The 23,190-nt window shown below is 36.4% G+C and overlaps 1 protein-coding gene across 7 annotated transcripts in view; it reads left to right on the top strand.

Moving 5' to 3' along the window:
- The window catches only part of SENP6 (SUMO specific peptidase 6), a 113,570-nt gene that overhangs the window by 5,125 nt on the left and 85,255 nt on the right, over positions 1 to 23,190 (top strand). For all 7 annotated transcript variants that reach the window (XM_032339250.1, XM_032339248.1, XM_032339247.1 and 4 more), the window contains exons 2-3: positions 19,878 to 19,971; positions 21,957 to 22,017. In XM_032339250.1, coding sequence (XP_032195141.1) covers positions 19,878 to 19,971; positions 21,957 to 22,017 — 155 coding nt within the window. The remainder of the gene's footprint in view (positions 1 to 19,877; positions 19,972 to 21,956; positions 22,018 to 23,190) is intronic.

Here is a 23,190-nt window from a genome sequence, read left to right as displayed (position 1 = left end):
GGAAGCAGGCTTCCCGCAGAGCAGAGAGCCCGATGTGGGGCTCGATCCCAGGACCCTGGGATCATGACCTGAGCCGAAGGCAGAGGCTTTAACCCACTGAGCCACCCAGGCGCCCCCTCATAGGATCTCTTGAACTAAAGCACAACTTATTCTAAGTGATTGATATTCCTTGAATATGAGCAAGGTCTTTAGTTTCCACCTGCTAAGTGGAACACACCACAGAGTTCTCCATTTATCCCTGCTCCTCCTTCTTTTAATAGCACCACATTTAGAAACTAATCACACTACCATTCCTTTTTAACTCCTTAAGTAAGAATTTTTATTTCCTGGTATCCTCCCAGTTGAATTGATTTCATGTACTCATGTGGAACAGTAGAGTAGAACATCCCTTAGTATGGCATTTTTCATTAGAAATGCAATGAGAACATGAAGGCCAGAAGGCCAGGATTCAACATTTAGTTCTTACTTACTAGTTGTGTGATCTTGGATAGATTTCTTAACCTCTTTGTGTTTTTACATCTGTGAATCAAGGATAGTAATTATAATTACCTCATAAAGATGCCATGAACATTAAATGTATTATTGTATGTTTGATTCTTAGAACAATTCCAGGCATATAATCCCAAGCATTATGTGTTAGTTGGTATTATTATATTGATTTTCTTAGGGAAGAGAAGACTTCCTTTTCTTGCTTTCCTTCTCTTTCATATTGCCTTCATTTTTATTTGAATTCATTTTACTGTTTTTCTTTCAGTTACAACCTTATCTTTCTGGGTATTAACTAATTGTTATGGGGGTTTTAGATTTTTTTTTTTTTTTTACATTTTATTACCTTTTAAGTAATCTAGACACCCAGTATGGGGCTTGAACTCATAACCTGGAGATCAAGAGTTGTGTGCTCTACTGACTGAGCCAGCCAGTTGATTGCTGTTGATGTTGTAGGTTGACTGGTGTAGTCAGAGAGGCAAGAGGGAATGAAATTATATAGTCCACATGTCTACACTTCCATAAATTGATTGTTTCTGTTGCCATTACTTAACTGTGTTGAGTATTTGAGGAAATCAAGAATTGTAGAGGGGTTATGTAACCTAGAAGAAGTCAGTGGGAAAATCAGAACTGGAGCTCATGATTTGACTTATAGCCTAAACTTCCTTCAGCTTTTCCTTCCTTCTTTCCTCTTTCCCTCCCTTTTTTATCCCTTTGCTTCACCCTTTCTTCCTTCTGCCTACTTTTCCTTTGAGAAAAGGGCTAGACAAGAGAAGGAAAAATAATAGGAAATTATCAGTAATTGATGAAGCAGCACTCTAAAATGGTAAAAGCAGAAGTCACAGATCTCTTAAGGGCCAACTTCAGAAATTACCCAGTCACTTCTGCCATATCTGTTGGCAAAACAGGTCACAGAATCAACCCCAAATTAGTGGGAGGAGAAGTGGACTATCATTCAGTGGGAAAAGTGGCAAAGAATTTGTAGTCCTCTTTAATCTACACAGGTACCTTTCCTCTCCCATTTACCTGTTTTTTTTTTTTTAAGATTTTATTTAGTTGTCAAAGAGAGAGGAGAGCACAAGCAGCAGGAACAGCAGGCAGAGGGAGAAGCAGGTCCTGCTGAGCAAGGAGTCCTAGGCAGGACATGATCCCAGGACCCTGGGGTCATGACCTGAGCTGAAGGCAGATGCTTGACAGCCACCCAGGCGTCCCTGGTATTTTTTTTTTTTTTTAATTCTTTCAACAAAGTTACTGTATTTCTTAAACTTGAAAATGACAGTTTTACAAGATCCAAAAGTTTCTCATATCTGGGCAGTTTGGGAAGCTACAGAAAGACAGAACAAAGTTGGCCACACAATTTGTAATTTGTTTCACAGATAAAAATAGCTACATAAACAGTTATTGGTTTAACTTTTCTTTGGTAAGGGGCTGATTGAAGAATTTCTGAATCCATGTAAGTGGAAATAAGAAAGGAGGAAGAATATTGAAACTTTTCTTTCCTTTTTTGTTCATTGAGTGATGTGTGGGTCATGGGAGTTGTTATTGTAATCTTTCTCTTTGTCATTACCTAAACTCTTAGGAAGCATGGTCACATACTTTATATTAAAAATTAAACTAACACTATGTCAATACAAAACACAACAGTCTGTACAAAGTCAATGACACAATATTAATGAGCACAATTACAACCCATCTAAGTTGTATATATTGCTGAGAATGATGCAGCGTGGATGGATGGTGATCTCTTACTCTGAACTGCAAATTATGGTTGCAAACATCAGCTAAAACAACAAAGAAAGGCAGAAAGTAAGTACAGAAGGTAGATAAGCTATGCACTATCCATTTGACACTAAAAATGGTGTTGCATCAGCTCCTACTTTTTGGGTTATCTTAGGTTTTGTACTTCACAGAATTTTCTGCATCCAGTCACCAAAAATTAGGACCTCTTGTCTCCTGAGGATACTGACTTTCAGTGCTAAAAGTGGGACAGTTCTAGGCAAATGGGGACATGTAGACACTTTGCCTTATTCCAAGTTAACAGCAATTGCTCTGAGGCCATCTGAAGTTTTGATTAGTAATACAATAAATGATATTCTGATCTCGCCTTTGGAGGTGTTTTGCTATTTCAAATACATTTTATGTTTGATTTTTAGTATGGTTGAGTTCCCTCCCCATGCCCCACATTAACTATATTATAATCTTTGAAATAGAGCAGGGAGAAAAAAAGCAGTACTGTGTCCAATAAATAGTAAATTCACTTCTTCATTTTCTGCAAAGATTAAAACCATTTTTTAGGACATAAAGAGCTAGAAATTCCTTGAGACTTTTTGTAGACAATGTAGTAACCGTGTTGTCTTTACAGATTCAAAAATCTGTAAACTTTCTACCCCACAACCTCCTATGTATGAATCTGCCACTAAATCTTGAAAACATGGTGAAGATACTACTTTGACTCTACCTCCATCAGTATCTTCCCTGCCTCCGTAACTCCTATGTTTGGATGAAGTGGGATTCCAGGTATTTTTGTCATTTAATCATTTCTTTACCCTAGGTTGGTCTCCGCTATTATCATCATAGGGCATTTATCAAAGAATGATTTAGTTTTTTCCTAATAGCGGTTAAGTCTGAGAATATCAGCTTTTCCTTCACAGTTTTAGTACCAACTCTTGAGTCTCCTTTATCTTCACTATTCACAAGCTTTATCTGTTTCTAAAATTTACCCCCTAATTTAAGCTTACTGTGAAACTCTTTCAATTTTTCTCTTGTTGGATTCTGCATTTAATGTTCAGAATTAAAGTGTCATTGGTCCACTTCCCTGTATACTGCAACCATCTCTTACTCTGATGATCTTCTCACCTTTCTTTGGAGCAGAAGGAACAATATGACAATCATTTCTGAGTTGTTAATGTCCTGGCTGTGCAATTTTCTGTACATTAGGCTTGAGATAACTGAGTTTTTAGAATTGTGTTTTCCGTGTTAAGGTAGAACCAACTGCATTACTTTGGGATAAGATACCACCACTTGATATTTCTGTTCTATAGAAGATTGGGGGCTTTCAGAAACAACAGCAGCACCAGACAGCTGCCTGATCATGACCTTGGACAAAACTAAGTGTATGCTGGCATCCTGCCAAAAGATCCATAGAAACCCACTGAATGGAATGAAGAAGTAGGTAGATAAACCAGGAGAACTCCGAACAGTAACTGGATCCTGAGGCAAAGGATGTGTGGTTTTGGTGACTCCCAGAGAAGTTTAATTTCGTATCACTCCCATATTCAGACTTCATCTTGAAGTAATACTGGATAATCTCTTGGTCTTCTGTGCAGAGTACAAATGTTTTATAGAGAGAATCACCTCAGCTGGATGATTTTTCCGCTTCATGTAGCATCTGTGAGTGTTTTTCAGTGGTAGTTTGACTGGTCTGGAGGTTACAAGATGGCTTCGTTTAAATGTCTGACTCTGGTGGGTATTGAAAGGTAGGCTTTTGTCTCTCCATGTAGTGTAAAGGCCTGTTCACATTGTCTCTTCAGCAGGGTACTTAGACTTGTAACATGATTGGTCAGAGCTCCAAGAGACTGCCTTGGAGAATCCTGACAGGTTCTTGAGGAAGACTGGGGCTATACTGCTATAGAATCACCTGAAATTGCTTTAATTGAGATTTTCTGACATTTGCATTTAATTCCTCTTTATTTATTTATTTTTTATTGTTCTTATATTTCTAAGTTTCAGAAATTCTATCATAGTGATCCTTTTAAAAATTTATCCTATTTTTCATTATTTTTCTTAAAGATTTTTCTGAGAGAGAGCAACTGCATGCCTGTGAGTGGTGCATGGGGCAGAGGCAGAGGGAGAAACAGACTAGACTTCCTGCTGAGCAAGGAGCCTGATGCAGGAGTCAATTCTAGGACTCCTGGAACATGACATGAACTGAAGACAGATACTTAACCACCTAAGCCACCAGGCACCCCTCTTATTTTTCCAACCTTATAGTGATAGTTTAAAAATATTGGGAAATATTTCCTAAGAATACTTACTAGACTAAAGAAAACATTACCAGTACAGTTGAAGCTGGGGTGATCCCCATCCTTTTTGCATCCTCTACCTCCAGGGGTAACTATTGTCCTTGATTTGGTAGTTATCTTCCTCATGCAGTTCATTGTCTTTTACTCTTTTCTCTTTTTTAAAAAATTCATTTATTTATTATAAAGAGTATACATGGGTGAGTGGGGGGAAAGGCTGAGCGAAAGGGAGAGAAAGAATCTCAAGCAGACTCCAGGCTGAGTGTGGAGCCTGATGATGAGCTCGATCTCACGACCTTATGATCATGACCAAAACAAAATCTGGAGTCAGACACTTAACTGACTGAGCCACCCAGGCACCCCATGTACTTTTTTATTCTTTATGTATGTATCTCTAGACTCTGTGTGTGTAAATTATTTTGCACGTCTTAGAACATTTTATGAATTACATTCTGTATTTTTTTTACACCTTGCAGAAATTTTTCATTCTTACAGCATTGGTTGAGAGATTTATGTTATGAGAGTTATTCTAGTACTTCCATTTTTTTTTTTTAAGTTTATTTGACAGAGAGATCACAAGTAGGCAGAGAGGCAGGCAGAGAGAGAGGGGGAAGCAGGCTCCCTGCTGAGCACAGAGCCCGATGTGGGGCTCGATCCCAGGACCCTGAGCTCACAACCTGAGCCGAAGGTAGAGGCTTTAACCCACTGAGCCACCCAGGTGCTCCTCTAGTACTTCCATATTCATTGCCATTTAGGATTTCCTAATATGAATATACTACAGTTTATACATCCCTGTTTGTGGAAATTTAGGTTGTATCCATCTTTTTACTATTACATTGCTACTGTGTATACTGTCATGTGTTTCATATTGCTACTGTGAAATCTTTTTACTTTCACTTGTGTGTGTGTGTGTGTGTGTGTGTGTGTGTGTGTCTAGGGCAGAGGTCACTAAACTTTTACTGTAAAAGGCCAGATAGTAAATATTTTACACTTTGCAGTCTGAATTTACCGTGTTGCAGTTACTCAGTGCTGTTATTTTAGCAAGAAGGCAGTCATAGATGAGACATAAGCAAATGAGTATGGCTGTGCCAGTAAAACTTGACAGACACTGAAATTTGAATTTCGTATAATTTTCATATGTTATGAAACATATGATTTTCCCCCCAACCATTTAAAAATGTTAAAGCCATTCTTAGCTCATGGGCCTCATAAAAACAGACGGCAGGCCAGATTTGGCAGGGCCATACTTTGCTAACACATGATCTAGTATATCCCTTAGTGATGAAATTATTAGGTCATGTGCAATTTCAGCTTCATGTAGGTATTGTCAAAATGATCCCCAAGTGTTTAGACTAACACTTTTTAAGTTTTCCAGTTTAGGGGTGCCTGGGTGGCTCAGTCGGTTAAGCATCTGCCTTTGGTTCAGGTCATGATTCTAGGGTCCTTGGATCAAGCCCTCTGTTGGGCTCCCTGCTCAGCAGGCGTGGTCTACTTCTCCCTCTCTCTATGCCCCTGCTCAAGGGCAGTCTCTCTATAATAAATAAAATCTTAGAACATAAAATGTTAATAAAAAAAAGAAGTTTTCCTGGGCGCCTGGGTGGCTCAGTGGGTTAAGCATCTCCCTTTGGCTCAGGTCATGATCTTAGGGTCCTGGGATCAAGCTCCACATCAGGATCTCTGCTCAGCAGGGAGCCTGCTTCCCCCTCTCTCTCTGCCTGCTGCTCTGCCTATCTGTGATCTCTCTTTCTCTGTCAAATAAATAAATAAAATCTTTAAAAAAATAAGTTTTCTAATTTATACACATCGTCACCCACTTCACAGTGTTTGGTGTTTTACTTTTTGCTAATCTGATGGGATTATCAGTATTATAAATTATTTTTAATTTATAATACTCTGGTTTATAGTGAGATTAAGTATCTTTATTGCTGCATTAAAAAAACTATTAATTAATCGTTCACTCAGTATTCAAAAAATATCGCATGCCAGTGGAGCCTGGATGTTTCAGTCCTTAAGCCTTCAACTCAGCTCAGGTCATGATCTGGGATCATGCCCAGCAATCAAGCTCCCTGCTCAGTGGGGAGCCTGCTTACTCTCAGCCCTCTGCACTTGTGTTCCTTCTCTCACTGTCTCTCTCTCTCAAATAAATAAAATCTTTAAAGAATATGTATATAGAGAGAGTGCCCACCTAGAGTTAATCCCTATTCTGTGAGTTTGGGGCACATGAGTAAAGTAAACAAAATACCCCATAAGTTTGTTTTTGTGCTTGTAGGGTTATTTTGTGTTCTGTTCTTATTTGCTCATTCATATCTTCTACGTATTTTGTTTTTCTTTTGGAGTGTTGGGGTTCATTATATACTCTGGACAGTAAATTGGATTGGTTGAATTATATGAATTGGTTGAATTATATGAATTGAACATATATCTTATGAAATTATTTTTTAATGAATGAAATAATTTATGAACAGAATTTGTTAATGTACCATAGTTATTTGTTGTTGTTTTTTCCCCAGTGGCTTGTGCTTCTTGTGATGTAAGACATCTTTTGGTCTTTTGGTCCTTTGTATTATAACTTTTTTGTTTTAATAATTAATGTTCTTTAGTTTTTATGAGAACAGGACTGCCAGTCAGGTATACAGGTCAGGTTAACAGAATTAGGAAATCTGTTTGTAGTATGTATATTATGTTCCTTTATATTAAGAGATATTTTAAAGACTTTATTAAATATTTGCAAGTGATATATTATAAAAGATTAATATCCAAAATATACAAAGAACTCCTATAACTCATTAGCAGAAACATCCAAATAATCCAATTAAAAGTAGACAAAAGGGGTATCTTGGTGGTTCATTTGGTTAATCATCCAACCTTGATCTCAGCTCAGGTCTTAATCTCAGGGCTGTGAGTTCAGGCACCATTTAAAAAAAAAAAGAGAGAGAGAGAAAATACTTGAATAGACATTTTTCCAAAGAATACCTACAGATGGCCAACAGATACATGAAAAGGTGCTCAACTGTCACTCACCATTCCATTCGTCCTATCCACTCATCATTCAAAATATATCTGAAGGAAACAGTGTCGGGGGGAGGTGGGTAAAGATTAAATAGGTGATGGGAATTAGGAATGTACTTGTGATGAGCGCTGGGTGTTATATGGAAGTGTGGAATCACTATATTTTACACATGAAACTAATGCTACACTGTATGTAAAAACTTTTTTAAAAACCACTATGTCAAAGAGATAACTGCGCCCACATATTCATAGTAGCATAATTTATAATAGTCGAGACATAGAAAAGGCCAAAGTGTCCATTGACAGGTGAATGGATAACGAAATTGTAGTACATATATACAATGGAATATTATTCATTCATAAAAAATAAGGAAATCTGCAATTTGTGACAACATATATGGACCTTGAGGGCATTTTGCTAAGTGAGATAAGTCAGACAGAAAGATACTGTATGATCTCACTTATATGTGGAATCTAGAAAAAAGAGATCAGATTGATGATTATCTGAGGCAGGGAATGAGGTGAAGGGTAGGAGACTTGGAGAAGATGGTCAGAAGGTACAAACTTCCCGTCCTGGGGATTTAATGTACAAAACGATGACTACAGTTAACATTCCTGTGCAGCACTTTTAAAAGTTCTTGAGAGTAAATAATCACGGGAAAAATTTCTCATGAGTTTTCATGTGATGAGTTGTCATCACAAGAAAAAGAACTTTTGGCTTTGTGTCTATATGAGGTGATGGACGATAACTGAATTTACTATGGTGGTAATTTCACAATACATATAAGTCAGGTCACTATGCTGCACATCTTAAATTTATACAGTGGTATATGCAAAAAAAATGCAAAAAACCCAGACTTTTTTCCTAACCATGCAAAATACTTATTTTTTTTACTGCCTTTTTTAAAGGGCAGTTTCAGGTTCACAGGAAAGATGCCAGGAAGATACAAAGATTTTCTGTGTACCTTTTACTTCCACACATGCATAGCTTCCACCTGTATCAACATCTCCCAGCAGAGTGGTATATTTATTCCAGTTGGTGAGCCTATATTGACATAGGGGCACCTGGCTGGCTCAGGTGGAAGAGTGTGTGACTCTTGATCTTGGGGTTGTGAGTTTGAGCCCCATGTTCAGTATAGAGATTAATTAAACCTACATTGACATATCATAATCACCCAAGGTCCATATTTACAATATGATTCACTCTTGCTGTCTTAGAGTCTGTGGGTTTAGACAAATGTGTAATGCCTTGTATCCATCATCAACATACCGTATAGAGTATTTTCAGTGCCATAAAATTCTGTACTCCACCTGTTTTTCCTTCAAATCTGTCTCCCCCAACAAATTTTTGGAAATTACTGATCTTTTTACTGTCCCTATAGTTTTGCCTTTTCCAGAATGTCATATAGTTGAAATCATATGGTATGTGGCCTTTTTTTTTTTTTTAAGATCTTATTTAATTTATTTATTTGAAAGTGAGTGGTCAGAGGGGAAGAAGAGAGGGTCAGAGGGAGAGGCAGACTTCCCCCCTGAGCAGGTAGCCCAATGCAGGACTCGATCCTGGGATTCCAGGATCATGACCTGAGCCAAAGGCAGTTGCATAACTAACTGAGCCACCATAACTGGTGCCCCAGTATGTAGTTTTTTCACATTTGTTTCTTTCCATTAGTATTATGCATATAAGTTTCCTCCATGTCTTTCATGGGTTGATAGCTAATTCCTACCTCGGGAAATAATATTCCATTGTCTGGATGCACATAATTATTCATTCACTTACTGAAGGAAATCTTGGTTGCTTCTAAGTTTTGGCAGTTATGATAAAGCTGCTATAAACATTTGTGTGCAGATTTCATTATGGCTGTAAGTTTTTAACTCCTTAAATACCAAGGAGTGCAATTGCTGTATGTTAACAGTATATGTAGTTTTGCAGGAAACCACGAAACTACCATTTTGTAGTCTCACCTGCAAGGAATGAGAATTCTTATTGTTCCACATCCTCACCAGCAGCTGGTGGTGTCACTGTTTTCAGAGTTTAGCTAGGTGTGTAGTGGTATCTCATTGTTTTAATTTGCATATCCCTGATGACCTGTGATGTAGAGCATCTTTTCATACGCTTATTTGCCATCTTTATATCTTTGGTGAGGTGTCTATTAAGATGTTTGGCCCCTTTTTAAAAAATTGAGGAATAGTTGACACAGAGTAGTGAATTAGTTTCACTACTGTGAATTACTGTACAACACAGTAATTCCACAAGTCTGTACATAATGCTCACTACAAGTGTAGCTACTATTGGTCACCATACAATGCTATTATGATACTATTGACTATATTCTCTATTCTGTGCCTTTTATTTGAAAAGATTTATTTACATATTAGAATGTATGCATGCATGAGCAGAGGGAGAAAGTCTTCAGCAGATTCCGCTGGGTCTCAAGACTTTGAGATCAGGACCTGAGCCAAAACCAAGTGTCAGACGCTTAACCACGTGCTTCACCCAGGCACCCCGTGCAGTGCCTTTTTTTTATTTTTTATTTTTTATTTTTTATTTTTTACAAACCGTACGTGCAGTGCCTTTTATCCATGTTATTCATTCTATAATAGGAAGCCTGTATCTCCTACTCCCCTTCACCCATTTGCCTATTCTACAACCCTCCTCTCTTCCCATTTTGAAAATAAGTTTATTACTGACTTAAAAAAAAAAGGATTTATTTATTTGAGAGAAAGAGAAAAAGAGCAAGAGCATGAGTAGGTGGGGGGAAAGGAATAAGTGGACTCCCTGCTGAGAGGGAGCCCTATATGGGGCTCAAACCCAGGGCCTCCAGGATCACAACCTGAGCCAAAGACAGGCACTTAACCAATTGAGCCACCCAGGCACCCCCTTATTGTTGACTTTTAAGAGTTTTTTGTATATTTTGGATATAGTCCTTTATCAGATTTGTCTTCTGCAAATATTTTCTCCCAGTCTGTGGATTGTCTTTTAATTTTCTTGACATTATCTTTTTTAGAGCGGAAGTTCTTTTTTTTTCCTTTTTTAAGTGGTAGTGTGATTCTACTTTATTTATTTATTTCAATCTTACTTAGTTACCATACAGTGCAGTATTGGTTTCTGAAGTAGAATTCAGTGATTCATCACTTAACTACAACACCCACAGTGCTCATCACAAGTGTCCTCCCTAATACCCTTCACTCACCTCCCTCCATGAACCCTCAGTTTGTTCTTGAAGAGTCTGTTATGGTTTATTTCCCTTTATCCCTTCTCCCTCTTCCAGTGTGTTCATCTGATTTCTTTCTTAACTTCCACATACGAGTGAGATCATGGTATTTGTTTTTTTCTGACTGACTTATTTTCCTTGGCATAATATACTCCAGCTCCATCCATATCATTGCAGATGGCAAAATTGCATTCTTTTTGATGACTGAGTAATATTCCATTGTATATATACACCACATCTTTGTCCATTCATCAGTCAGTGGACATATGGGCTCTCTCCATAATTTGGGTATTGTTGATAATGCTGCTATAAAGATCAGGGTGTGTGTACCCCTTTGAATTTGTGTTTTTGTATCCTTAGGGTAAATACCTAGTGCAATTGCTGAGTAGTAGGGTGGTTCTATTTTTAACTGCGTGAGAAACCTCCATACTGCTCTTGAGTGGCTGCACCAGTTTACAGTTCCCACCAATAGTGTAAGAGTTTTCCCCCAGAAGTTCTTAATTTTAATGAAGTCTAATTTATCAGTTCTTTCCTGGAGTGTCCTTTGTATGTTGTGTCTAAAAATCATTGTCATACCCAAGGTAATCTAGGTGTTCTCCTGTGTTATCATGTAGGAGTTTTATAGTTTTGTTTGCATTTTACAGTTAGGTGTATGATCAATTTTGAATTTTTTTTTAAGGATGTAAGGTCTGTGTCTAGAGTCTTTTTTTTTTTTTTTTTTTTTTTTTTTCATGTGGATGTCCAGTTGTTCCAGCACCATTTTTTAAAAAGACTAATTTTTGTTCCATTGTATTGCCTTTTTCTCCTTTGTCAAAGGTAAGTTCTTTTATTTTCATGTTGCTCTATTTTGGGCTCTCTGCTTTTTCCCACTGATTTGTTTGTTCTTTTGCCAACACCATACTGATTTGATTATTGCAGTTTTATAGTAAGATGCAAAGTTGGGTAGTGTCAGTCATCCAGATATGTTCTTCATAAGTACTGTGTTGCCTATTCTGGGCCTTTGGCCTCTGTACATAAACTTTAGAATCTGTTTCTTACTATCTACAAAATAACTTGGTGACATTTTGATTGTGGTTACATTGAATCTATAAATAAAGTTGGGAAGAATTGGTAACTTGACAATATTGAACTGTGCTATCCATGATATTATTTCATTTTATTTTTATTTCACTTATTAGAGTTTTGTAGTTTCCCTCATATAGATCTTGTATGTATTTTGTTAGCTTTATAGCTAAGTATTATCTTTCGGGGCATGCTAATGTAAGTGGCATTGTGTTTTTAATTTCAAATCCTGCTTTTTCATTATTGGTGTATTGGAAAGCAGATGAACTTTTGTATCAACCTTGTATCCTGCAGTCTTAACTATAATTGCTTATTAGTTGCAGAAAGTTTTTTTGACCTACTGTTTTGGATTTTCTATGTAAGTGATCATATCTTCTGTGAGCAAAGAGAGTTTTATTTTTTCTTTCCCAGTCTATATCCCTCCTATTTCTTTTTCTTGTTTTATTGAATTAGCTAGAATTCCTAGTGCAGTGTTGAAAAAGAACAAGAGTGTCATTTTCCCCTGGTACCTGATCTTAGTGGAAGAGCTTCAGTTTCTCACCATTATATATAATGTTAGCTGTAGATTTTTGTAGATATTCTTTATTAAGTTTAGGGAATTCCCAGGAATTCCTAATTTACTGATGTTTTTTGTTTTGTTTTTTTAAATTATGAATAGGAGTGGAATTTTATCAAGTGATTTTTCTGGGATGCCTGAGTGGCTTGGTTGAGCGATTGCCTTCAGCTCAAGTCATGATCCTGGACTCCCAGGATTGAGTCCCGATCAGGCTCACCTTCCCACTCACATTCTCACTCTCTCTCATTCTCTCTCTCAAATAAATAAAATCTTTTTTTTTTTAAGTGCTTTTTCTGCCTCCCTTGATGTAATTGCATGACTTTTCTTTTTTAGCCTATACATGGTCTTAATGGATTCCATTAATTGACTTTTGAATATTTAGTCAGTCTTGCAAAGCTGGGACAAATCCCATTTGGTTATCGGGTATAATTCTTTTTAAACATTGTTGGATTCAGTTTGTTAATATTTTGCATCTGTGTTCACGAGAGATATTGTTTGTAGTTTTCTTATAAAGTCTCTGTCTGGTTTGATAATTAGGTCTCATGAATGCTTCTATCTTTTGAAAGAGTTAGAGAATTGATACAGTTTCTTCCGTAAGTGTTTGATAGAATTCAACAATTAATCCATCTGGGCTTGGTGCTTTCTGTTTTGGAAAGTGATTTTCTAAGATATTATTTGTCAGAGAGAGAGAAAGAAAGAGAGAGAGAGAGAGCACACGCACAAGCAAGGGGAGCAGCAGGGAGAGGGAGAAACAGGCTCCCCACTGAGCAAGGAGCCCAAATTGGGGCTCCATCCCAGGACTCTGGGATCATGGCCTGAGCTGAAGGTAGATGCGTAACCATCTGAGCCATGCAGGTGCCCCTGTTCCTATAAATTCATTGAAGAGTTTTATGGCCCAGAATGTAGTCTTTGTGATTGTTCCATGTGAGCTTGAGAAAAAATGTGTTTTTTCTGTTGTTGGATGAAGTGGTCTGTAGATGTCAGTAATCTGCGGTTGATTGATAGCATTACTGGGGTCACGTGTGTTCTCAACTGATTCTCTGCCACCTGGAACAGTACATTTCCAATACAGGAATGTTACGGTCTCCAGCTGTGATAATGGATTCATCTATTTCTCTTACAATTTTTTAGTTTTTGCCTCACATAGTTTAACAGTGTTGTTAAGTATATACCTGTTAGGGATTATTATGTCTTCTTTAAGAATTGACTGTTACTATAATGTAGTACCCATTATCTCTAATAACTTCCCTAGCTTTGACATCTACTTTGTCTGAAAATACAGTTACTCCTGCTTTCTTTTGATTATTGTTTGCATGGTATATTTTTCTCCATCTCTTTACTTTTAATCTATATTTGTCTATTTAGTGTCTGTTTAAAATGTGTTTCTTGGGGACACCTGGGTGGCTCAATAGGTTGGACGACTGCCTTCGGCTCAGGTCATGATCCCGGAGTGCCGGGATCGAGTCCCGCATCAGGCTCCCAGCTTCATGGGGAGTCTGCTTTGCTCTCTGACCTTCTCCTCGCTCATGCTCTCTCTCACTGTCTCTCTCTCAAATAAATAAATAAAAATCTTTAAAATAAAATAAAATAAAATGTGTTTCTTGTAGGTGGCATATGGTTGAGTCTTGTTTGATCCACTTGGAGTCTTTTGATTGGTGCATCTAAACCATTGATATTCAGGATGATTATTGATAGAGTTGGATTAATGTCTACAGTATCTGTTAGGGTTTCTACTTGTGATGTGATTTTGTTTTTTGAATTATATTTATAATTTTCAAATGTTAACTGTTGCTTTTGGAATAAACTCGACTTGATTATAATACATTACTCTTTACATATTACTGGATTTGATTTGCTGATATTTAATTAGGGTTTTATATCTGTCTCCATGAGAGAGTGGTAATTTTCCTTCCTTGAATGCCATTGTCATGTTTGTTATTAGGTATTCTCACTTTGCAAAATGAACTGTAGAATGTTTCTTTCTTTCTTTCTTTCCTTTTTTTTAAATATTCTGGGAAAATGAATTTGTTGCTATTTCTTAGAAGATCGAAAGAAATTACTAGAGGGTTGTGTGGTTGGCTCAGATTTTTTTTTTTTTTAAGATTATATATATTTATTTGACAGACACAGCAAGAGAGGGAACACAAGAAGGGGGTATGGGAGGAGAAGCAGGCTTCCCACTGAGTAGGGAGCCCAATGTGGGACTCAGTCCCAGGACCCCGGGATCATGACCTGAGCTGAAGGCAGATGCTTAACGACTAAGCCACCCAGGCACCCCAGAGCACATGATTCTTGATCTTGGGGTCATGAGTTTAAGTCCCATGTTGGGGGTAGAGTATACTTAAAAAAAATAGCAGTAACAGCAGAGAACTAAATTATTTCCCGTAAAATCCAAATAACCTTTTTTTTTTTTTTTTTTTTAAAGGAAATAGCTATAGAGAGGCCTTTGGGGTCTGAATATTTCATGTAAAGATTTTTAATAATTCAGTTTCTTTTATTGATGCAGCAGTGTTCAGATCTCGTTGTGCCAGTTTGGTAATATTTGTGTACTTGTAGGTATTTAGGTTTGCTTTCTTTAGTCAGCTAATAAGTCAGTTCCTCCCCATCCACCATTTTAATCTTTCATCAATTTAGTTGTATCTCTCATTTACCATTATGTCCTTTCTGGTTTTTTTTTGTTCTTAAGCGTTTCTCCTTTCTCTCCCCTCCCTTCATTACTGTTGTATTAGTGAAGGGTATGGAAAAAATGCATTTATTTAATTTGTGATACTTAACTAGGATCCGTCTTCAACCTTTTATCTCTCCTTCCACTCAATTTCGTAAGTGGAGTACAGTGGACATTATTTTCTACTCCCATTATTTCTAATGAATCATAGCAGGATATTGAAATATGGTAACACTCTCAAAGACTTTTGAGGATTCATGTTTTTGTTTCTACTCCCAAGTTGCCCTAAACTCGTGTTTTTAAAATTTGTGTTTTATAATTTATTTTTTTTATTGACAATAATCGCTTTCATGAGGTTATTCTTTCATTTATTCATTTGTAGGTTCTAATCTGCTGTTAGTTAGGAAATCATATGACTAGATTTATTTGAATTGTGTGTCTAGGGTCCTAGTTCCTTCAGTGTATAAATAATGAACATTTCTTGACTTTTTGCTACCTAGTGACTTTTTTGATTAACTTGCCTGACTCATTTGTTGGGTACTAGTTGCTGGTTCATGAGTCTTTATTAGGCTAGTAATTATTATAGTTCATTACCTTTTCTGTCTTGGTAACGTAACTTTTCACCTAACCATATTTTTTTTTATTTTTAAAAAAGATATTACCTATTTATTTGAGAGAGAGAGAGAGCACATACACAAGCGGCGGGGGATGGAGGGTAAAGGCAGAGGGGGAGCGGAAGCAAACTCCCACTGAGCTAGGAGCCTGACCTTGTCCTCCATCCCAGACCCCCAAGATGAGCCAAAGCAGACACTTAACTGAATCACATGTGTGCCCCCTAGCCATCTTTTTAAAAACCGGGTTCATTTTACGTTTGATTTTTTTTTTTTTTTCTAAAGTCCTTTTGGGGAATAATTTTAAATTCATAGAGAAGTTTAAAAGATGTTATACAGAGTTCTGTATCCCATTTATGCATCTTTCTGTGGTGTTGACACCTTACATGATCATCATACGTTTGTCAAAAACTTGGAAATTAATGTGAGTATAATACCATTACCTAAAACAGACTTTATTTGGATTTCCCTAGTTGTTTCACTGATGTCCTTTTTTTTTTTTTTTTAAAGATTTTATTTATTTAGACCGAGAGATCACAAGTAGGCAGAGGCAGGTGGTGTGGGGGGGGGGGCGGGAGCAGGCTCCCTGCTGAGCAGAGCGTCCAATGTGGGGCTTCATCCCAGGACCCTGAGACCATGACCTGAGCTGAAGGCAGAGGCTTAACCCACTGAGCCAACCAGGCACCCCACTGATGTCTTTTTTTTTAATTCCAGGGTCCAATCCAGGATATCGCACTGCATTTGGTTGTTACATCTCCTTAGTCTTCTCTGATGTGTGTACAGTTTCTTAATCTTGTTTTTCATAACCTTGATGGTTTTAAAAGCATACAAGTCAAGTATTTTGTAGACTGTTTTTTAGTTTGAGTTTATCTGATGTTTTCTCGTGATTAAACAGGCATTATGAGTTTTGGGGAAGAAGACCACAGGACTGAAATGGCATTTTCATCACATATTAAACAGTATATCCTTTGAATAAGACATCACTTTTGATGTTAACCTTATGGCCGAGGTAATGATTGTCAAATTTTTTTCACTGTCAGTTTACTTTTTTCTCCTTTTTGTAGTTAGTTCTTGGAAGCAAGTTAATAAGTCCAGTATATACTGAAGGGGAAGGGAATTAAGTTTCATATCTTGCGGGAAAGAGTTTGTGCATATATCATTTGGAATTCTTTTTTAAGGAAGATAGGGTGGCATTGGGTCGCTTAATTGGTTAAGTGTCTGCCTTTGGCTCAGGTTATCATCTCGGGGTCCTGGGATCAAGCCCCACATTGGGCTACCTGCTTGGTGGGGAGTTTGCTTCTCCTCGCTCTCTCTCTCAAATAAATTAAAAAACAAACAAACAAACAAAAAAAAAGGAAGATAGATCTTTTCTCCTGATTAATTTATTTATTCAATCATTTATGTCAGTATGGATTTGTGAATATTTGTTTTATTTTGGGGGTTATAATCCAGGACTGTTGTTTGTTTTTGCTAAAATTGTCTCAGGTTTGTTCACCTGTTTGTTGGGAGGTTCAATTTGGCTCCTGAAACCTTTTGACATTACCCCATCTTTAAAAAAAAAAAACACCTCCTTATTTTCTGGCATACAGAATGCTCTGGACTGATTTTGTATTTTCTCTGCTCCATCCCTGCAATCGGTTATTTCTTCTAGGAGCCCAGACTCCTTTTATTAGAGAATGGTATTTAGAAATGGTATTTAGAAATGATATTTAGAAATCGGGTTAAGTGTGCTTGTTGCCTCTGGGGTGTCACTGTTTTCTAGATCTCAGAGGGCAAAGCCTTAGTTTTGTAGACTCCTAACCCTTGGTACAAGACGTACCTGTATATGTTCCTTTTATCTATGTGTTTGTATATTAAAGAAATATGAATTCATACTGATAAACTCTTACTCTAGTACTATTAGAATGAATAGAGTTCATTGTAGTTTTCTTTGTTGCTTATTTATAACCTTTTTCTCTGACAGGGAGAAACCTTGCTTCTATTATATACTCTTTATTTATTATTTGTCGAATTCCAGTATGCATGTAAGGAAGTTTCAGATTTGCTCATGTGATTTGTTCCTTCCTATTTCATGATATTTTTGGTTGTGAACTCACAATCTTTGAAACTTTTTGAGGCTTGTATTGAAATTTTATATTTTTGGGGGGGAATTTACATTTGATTCTGTTCATCATGGAGAGGCTTTTTTTTTCCCTTTAAAAATAGCTTTTTATTGTAAAATATAACATAAAATTTGTAATTTATATATAATTTATAATATAAATTTAAAATTTATAATTTTAACCATTTTTAAGTGTACAATTTTAGATTGTCATTAAGTATTTCGGTAATGTACAACCATCACCACTACCCATTTCCAGAACTTTTGCATCAACCCAAACGAAAACGGTGTACCAGTTAAGAAATAACTCTCCATTCTTCTCTTTATCCAGCCTCTGTTACCTTCTCTCCTGCTTTCTGTCTCTGAATTTTCCCATCCTAGATAACTCATTTAAGTGGAGTCATGTTGTATTTGTTACGTCTAGTATTTAACTCATTATAATGTTTTCAGGGTTCATCCATGTTGTAGCATGTATCAAAATTTAATTCCTTTATGGCTGAATAATGTTCGTGTGTGTGTGTGTGTGTGTGTGTGTGTGTGCGCGCGCGCGCGCGCGCATATGTACGTGCATACAGTACATTTTATTTATGAATTTGTTTTTTGATGGATATTGCATTTTTTTTACCTTTGGCTATTTTTAATGTTACTATGACTGTTGGTGTACAACCATCAGAGTCCATGCTCTCAGTTATTTTGGGTATGTATCTAGAAGTGGGACTTCTGGATCATAGGGTAAATTCTATGTTTAATTTTTTGAGGAATTGCCATACTTTCCATGTTAGCTGCACCAATTTACATTCCCGCCAGCAATGCATAGAAGTTCCAGTTTCTCCACATCCTTACCAGTATTTTATGTTTTAAAAAAATAATGGCCATTCAGCCTGGGTGGTTCAGTGGGTTAAGCCTCTGCCTTCAACTCAGGTCATGATCTCAGGAGTCCTGGGATCGAGCCCCACATCTCCACATCTGGTTCTCTGCTCAGTAGGGAGCCTGCTCTACCCCACCCCCCTCTGCTCTTTGCCTGCATCTCTGTCTCCTTGTGATCTCTCTCTCTCTCTATCTCTCTCTCTCTCTCTGTCAAGTAAATAAATAAATAAATATTTTAAAAAAATAATGGCCGTTCTAATGGGTGTGAGGTGTAGTATCTCATTTTAGTTTTAATTTGTATTTCCCTTGCATTTAGTGATATTCAGGATCTTGTGAGACTCTTAATTATAGGCTTTTCTGGCCTACATAGGTACGGTTATGAAAATTGTGGTCCCAAACCTTGAGTAATTTTGAGCTTATGGTTAGGAATTATTTAACCATGGGGTAAATATACTTTGTCTTCAACCCCAAAACCCAGGGCAAAGACAAGATGTCATTATTATTTCCTCTATTTTTCAGTTTCTTTTTTTCACCCTTGCTCACCTAGTTGGAAGGTTGCCCTACAGGTCTTGTGGTCTTTAGTCTGACCTCTCATCTTGCTGTCATCCCAAACCTGATCTTAAAGCCTAAGGCCTAGGACATCAGGTTTTTGGTTTTTGTCGTATGACTCCAAGACAAATGCCAGCTTCAGAACTTCATTTATCTCTCTGAGTACACAACTTCTGGTCGTTTATGGCTTCATGGGGTTTCACCCATACACTTAAGAATTTTTTAAAACTCATGAGCATGTTTGGTGTTCTGATCTAGAGAGTGCCTGGCCATCAAGTTCACCATATTGTCAATGCAGAAAACCTAGTTTTTCTTCTGTTAAAAGGTTGAGGTGATTGACTGAAGTAAAGAAAACGCTAGTAGTCTGGATATATGTCTCATAAATAGAGCAGGCTAACTAATGGGTACTAATTTCTAGAATCAGTGATTAAATATGGAGATACTGGGTTGATTTTTATGTATTTTGTACATAATCATGTGCGTTACCCATTTTTATTGTATCTTACTAATTTGGGCTTGTTCTTGGTAACACACTCATGCATATGGACAACTGTTAAATTAGCAAAAACAGATTTTAATGTATTCTTTTTCACTTCAGAGGAAATAAGATGTTTATAAGAAATAGTAAAATAGCAAGACAAGAGAAAATTTAGACTAACCAAAGAGCTTGGGAAATGCTTAATTATATTTTATATTGAATAGCTCTGTGGAATACTTATCTGAGTTTGTTTTTGTTTCAGCTTTGGCTAGATCAGAATCTAAGAGAGATGGAGGTTTTAAAAATAATTGGAGCTTTGATCATGGAGACGAAAGTGAAGGCGATACAGATAAAGAGTAAGAACTTTTTTTTTTCCCTCTCAGATATTTTATAAGAATTTCATTAAAAATGATTTATATTTCATGGAAGTATTTCTAAGAGTATGGTATTTTTTACTTTAAAAAAATGTCTATTATAGTAGCATCAAGGGAAGAAAATGCCGGTTTTTTTATTAAATAATTGTGCTGTTATGTTTCTCCGTATATTGAAATGTGTAAATATGTGCATGTGATACATACAAGCTTACAATTAAAAGTTGGCCATTGAGATTTTCAATTAAAGAAATTGGGCATTTTTGTTTTTAAAGGACATTCACTTCAGGCAGTGATTTGAAAAGCTACCATTTATCATGAATAAGTGAACTCAGATGAAAGCTCCTGAATTCTGTGTAAAAGTTTATATCCTATAGTATCTTTCTTTATAGTTGTCCCATCCATCTTCGATCACGTTACCACCAGAGAAAGCAGAAAAAATATAAATGTTAAACACAGATGTTGATCCAGACAGAAATTATTCATTACATTTTGTTAGTGTGCTTGAAATGTCTGCTTTGTAAAATTTAAATGATAGTTTTAATAGAACCTTTTGCATATCATGAAATTTGTATTGCAAATTCACCATTGCTATTATTAGGTGCCTTGATTTATTGATCTGGTTTTCTACTGGCTAGCACTAGTTCAGAGATACACAAGTATATATGTACATTTGTGTGTGTGTGTGTATGTATGTGTGTGTGTGTGTACATACACACACTTTTATATATACACACACGCATATACATACACATACACGTTATATATAAATCCATAAAGTTATACCAAAACTATAAGTATTTTTTAAAAAATTGTACACAAGAAGTTATTCAGAATATATTGGCTGAATACTGTGGGAGCTTCACTTCTGTCTGGGGAATAGCTCCATTCATAATTACCACTTTTATGTGCCTTCATCTATGAGATACTGAATTGAAGTGAAGTTTTAAGGAGAGCTTTGAACTGGTATGTTTCTCAGCTAAAATTGGTATTTTATGGTTGTCTTTCTCTTGTTTTTTTTATTTCTATTTTAACTAAGATAAAGTTTTAGTATATATGTAGTTTCAAAAGATTGGAATTAAATCTGAAATTGAGTAGAAAGCATCTCACCTTTTAAACATTTTTGTAAAATGTTTGGAAGAAAAATTTTAATATGAAAAAAGTTGGGAAGTGTATAAACTATAATGGAACAAATATATTTTTATTTTAATAGGATTTTACTAAAAATAGCTCTGCAGAGTTGTCTTTAGAAGAAGGTATTTTGATTTTCTTTGTTAGATTCGTCATGATTATGTAAAAATTTTTATATTTGAAAGTGTTACCTATTCTGTATATTTCATTTATGAATTACATTCTTTGGCTCATCATTATAAGAGGCTCCTTAGGAACGTCCGCTTTTTTAATATCTTGAGATTAACATGAGCTATTAATAGATATATCATTCTGGTCTTTTAGAGTCTTAGACCAATCATTCCAAAACGTTGATATTTGTAAGAGTTGCAGAGGTAACACACTTTTTTTTTTTTTTAACATCATCTAAGGTTTTCTTACCATTTTTTTAAATCTGTTTTGTTTCTCTGTTCTTTCCCCCTAATTTTAAATCTAAGAAAGGAAAAATGAGTAATTATATATGAAATAGACATTTAAGGAAATAAAAATTGCATGTTTGTTTATAGCAAGGGTCAACAAACAATAGGCACATGGACCCAATCTGGGCCATCATTGGATTTTGTTAAGAGTTTTATTGAATATAGACACACATATGATCCGTGGCTGCTTTTCTACTAAAACAGCAGAGTAGTTGGTATAGAGACTGAATAGCCTAGAAAGCCTAATTTACTCTCTGGCCCTTTATAGAAAAAGTTTGCTGATCCTTGAATTAGGTAGGCAAAGAGAGTAAAACTTCTGAATTTAATGTATGGGTTGTAATTGTCACTTAAGGTTTTTTTTCCCCCTTATTTTCTGTGTAGTGAGGCAAATCTACTCAGTGTAGATGAAGATGAGGATTCCGAGACCTCAAAAGGAAAAAAGGCAAGTGTGCTTTTCTGACTTTTTTTTTGGTTAATTTTTTTAGGTTATATACTAAAAACTAATACTTCAAAAGAAGACTTCTACATATATATTTATGTTTTTATTTATTTGACAGAGAGAGATCACAAGTAGGCAGAGAGGCAGGCAGAGAGAGAGGGGAAAAGCAGGCTCCCCGCCAAGCAGGGAGCCCAATGCGGGGCTCGATCCTAGGACCCCTGAGATCATGACCCAATATGAAGGCAGAGTCTCAACCCACTGAGCCACCCAGGCACCACTTTTTAAATTTTTCTATTGAAATTCCCAACCACCCACTTCCCCACCCAAGGCTAGTGGTGTTCCCAGTGTCTTGTTTATTCCATCAGATTTTATGCATTACAAAGAAAGTATATTTTTCTTGCCCTGTCCTCTTACATTAACACAATTAATAGCATACTGTACATGATTTTTAATCTTTTTAAAACTAATGTATCTTAGAGACCACCCATAAGCATCCATTTAAACACCCTTGTTATTTTCCATGGGTGTATAGTATTCCATTGTATGATGTACTGTTCTTGTCCAATGCAACAGTATTGAAAGATATTTATGGTGTTGTCCACTTTTTCTTCTCACCCTAAAATAAGTTGAATAAAGTCTCCTTCTATATGGGTTAACTTGCATATATACAAACATATCTGTAAGATGAATTCCTGGCAGGAGAGCTGCTATATTAGGACAGGTACATTTCTAATTTTGTTATACCTGATTTACGCTTTTACCAGCAAATCTGAGTATGCCTGTTTCCCCATACGTTTGTCACAGTGTTATCAACCTTTTGATATTTGTTGGCAAAAATAGTATCTTGGTATAGACTTAATTTGCATTTCTTTTGTTATGAATAAGTTGACTGTTTTCATATGTGTAGTCTATTTCCTTTTTGATGATTACTAGTTAATACCCTTTACCTGTGTTTCTATTTAGTCTTTTTTATTTTTATTTTTTAAGATTTTATTTATTCATTTGGCAGAGAGAGACACTGGGAGAGAGGGAACACAAGCAGGGGAAGTGGAAGAGAGAGAAGCAGTCTTCTTGCTGAGCAGGGAGCCCAATGTAGGGAGCCCGATATAGAGGTCGGTCAGAGCATGGACAAATAAGTACATCATAGGCATGGGATATATATTTGCTGACTGACTT

Source organism: Mustela erminea, chromosome 4 (assembly GCF_009829155.1).
Source record: "Mustela erminea isolate mMusErm1 chromosome 4, mMusErm1.Pri, whole genome shotgun sequence".
Taxonomy (NCBI): domain Eukaryota; kingdom Metazoa; phylum Chordata; class Mammalia; order Carnivora; family Mustelidae; genus Mustela; species Mustela erminea.
The sequence above is the reverse complement of the archived record's forward strand: the minus strand, read 5'-3'. Positions and strand labels throughout refer to the sequence as shown.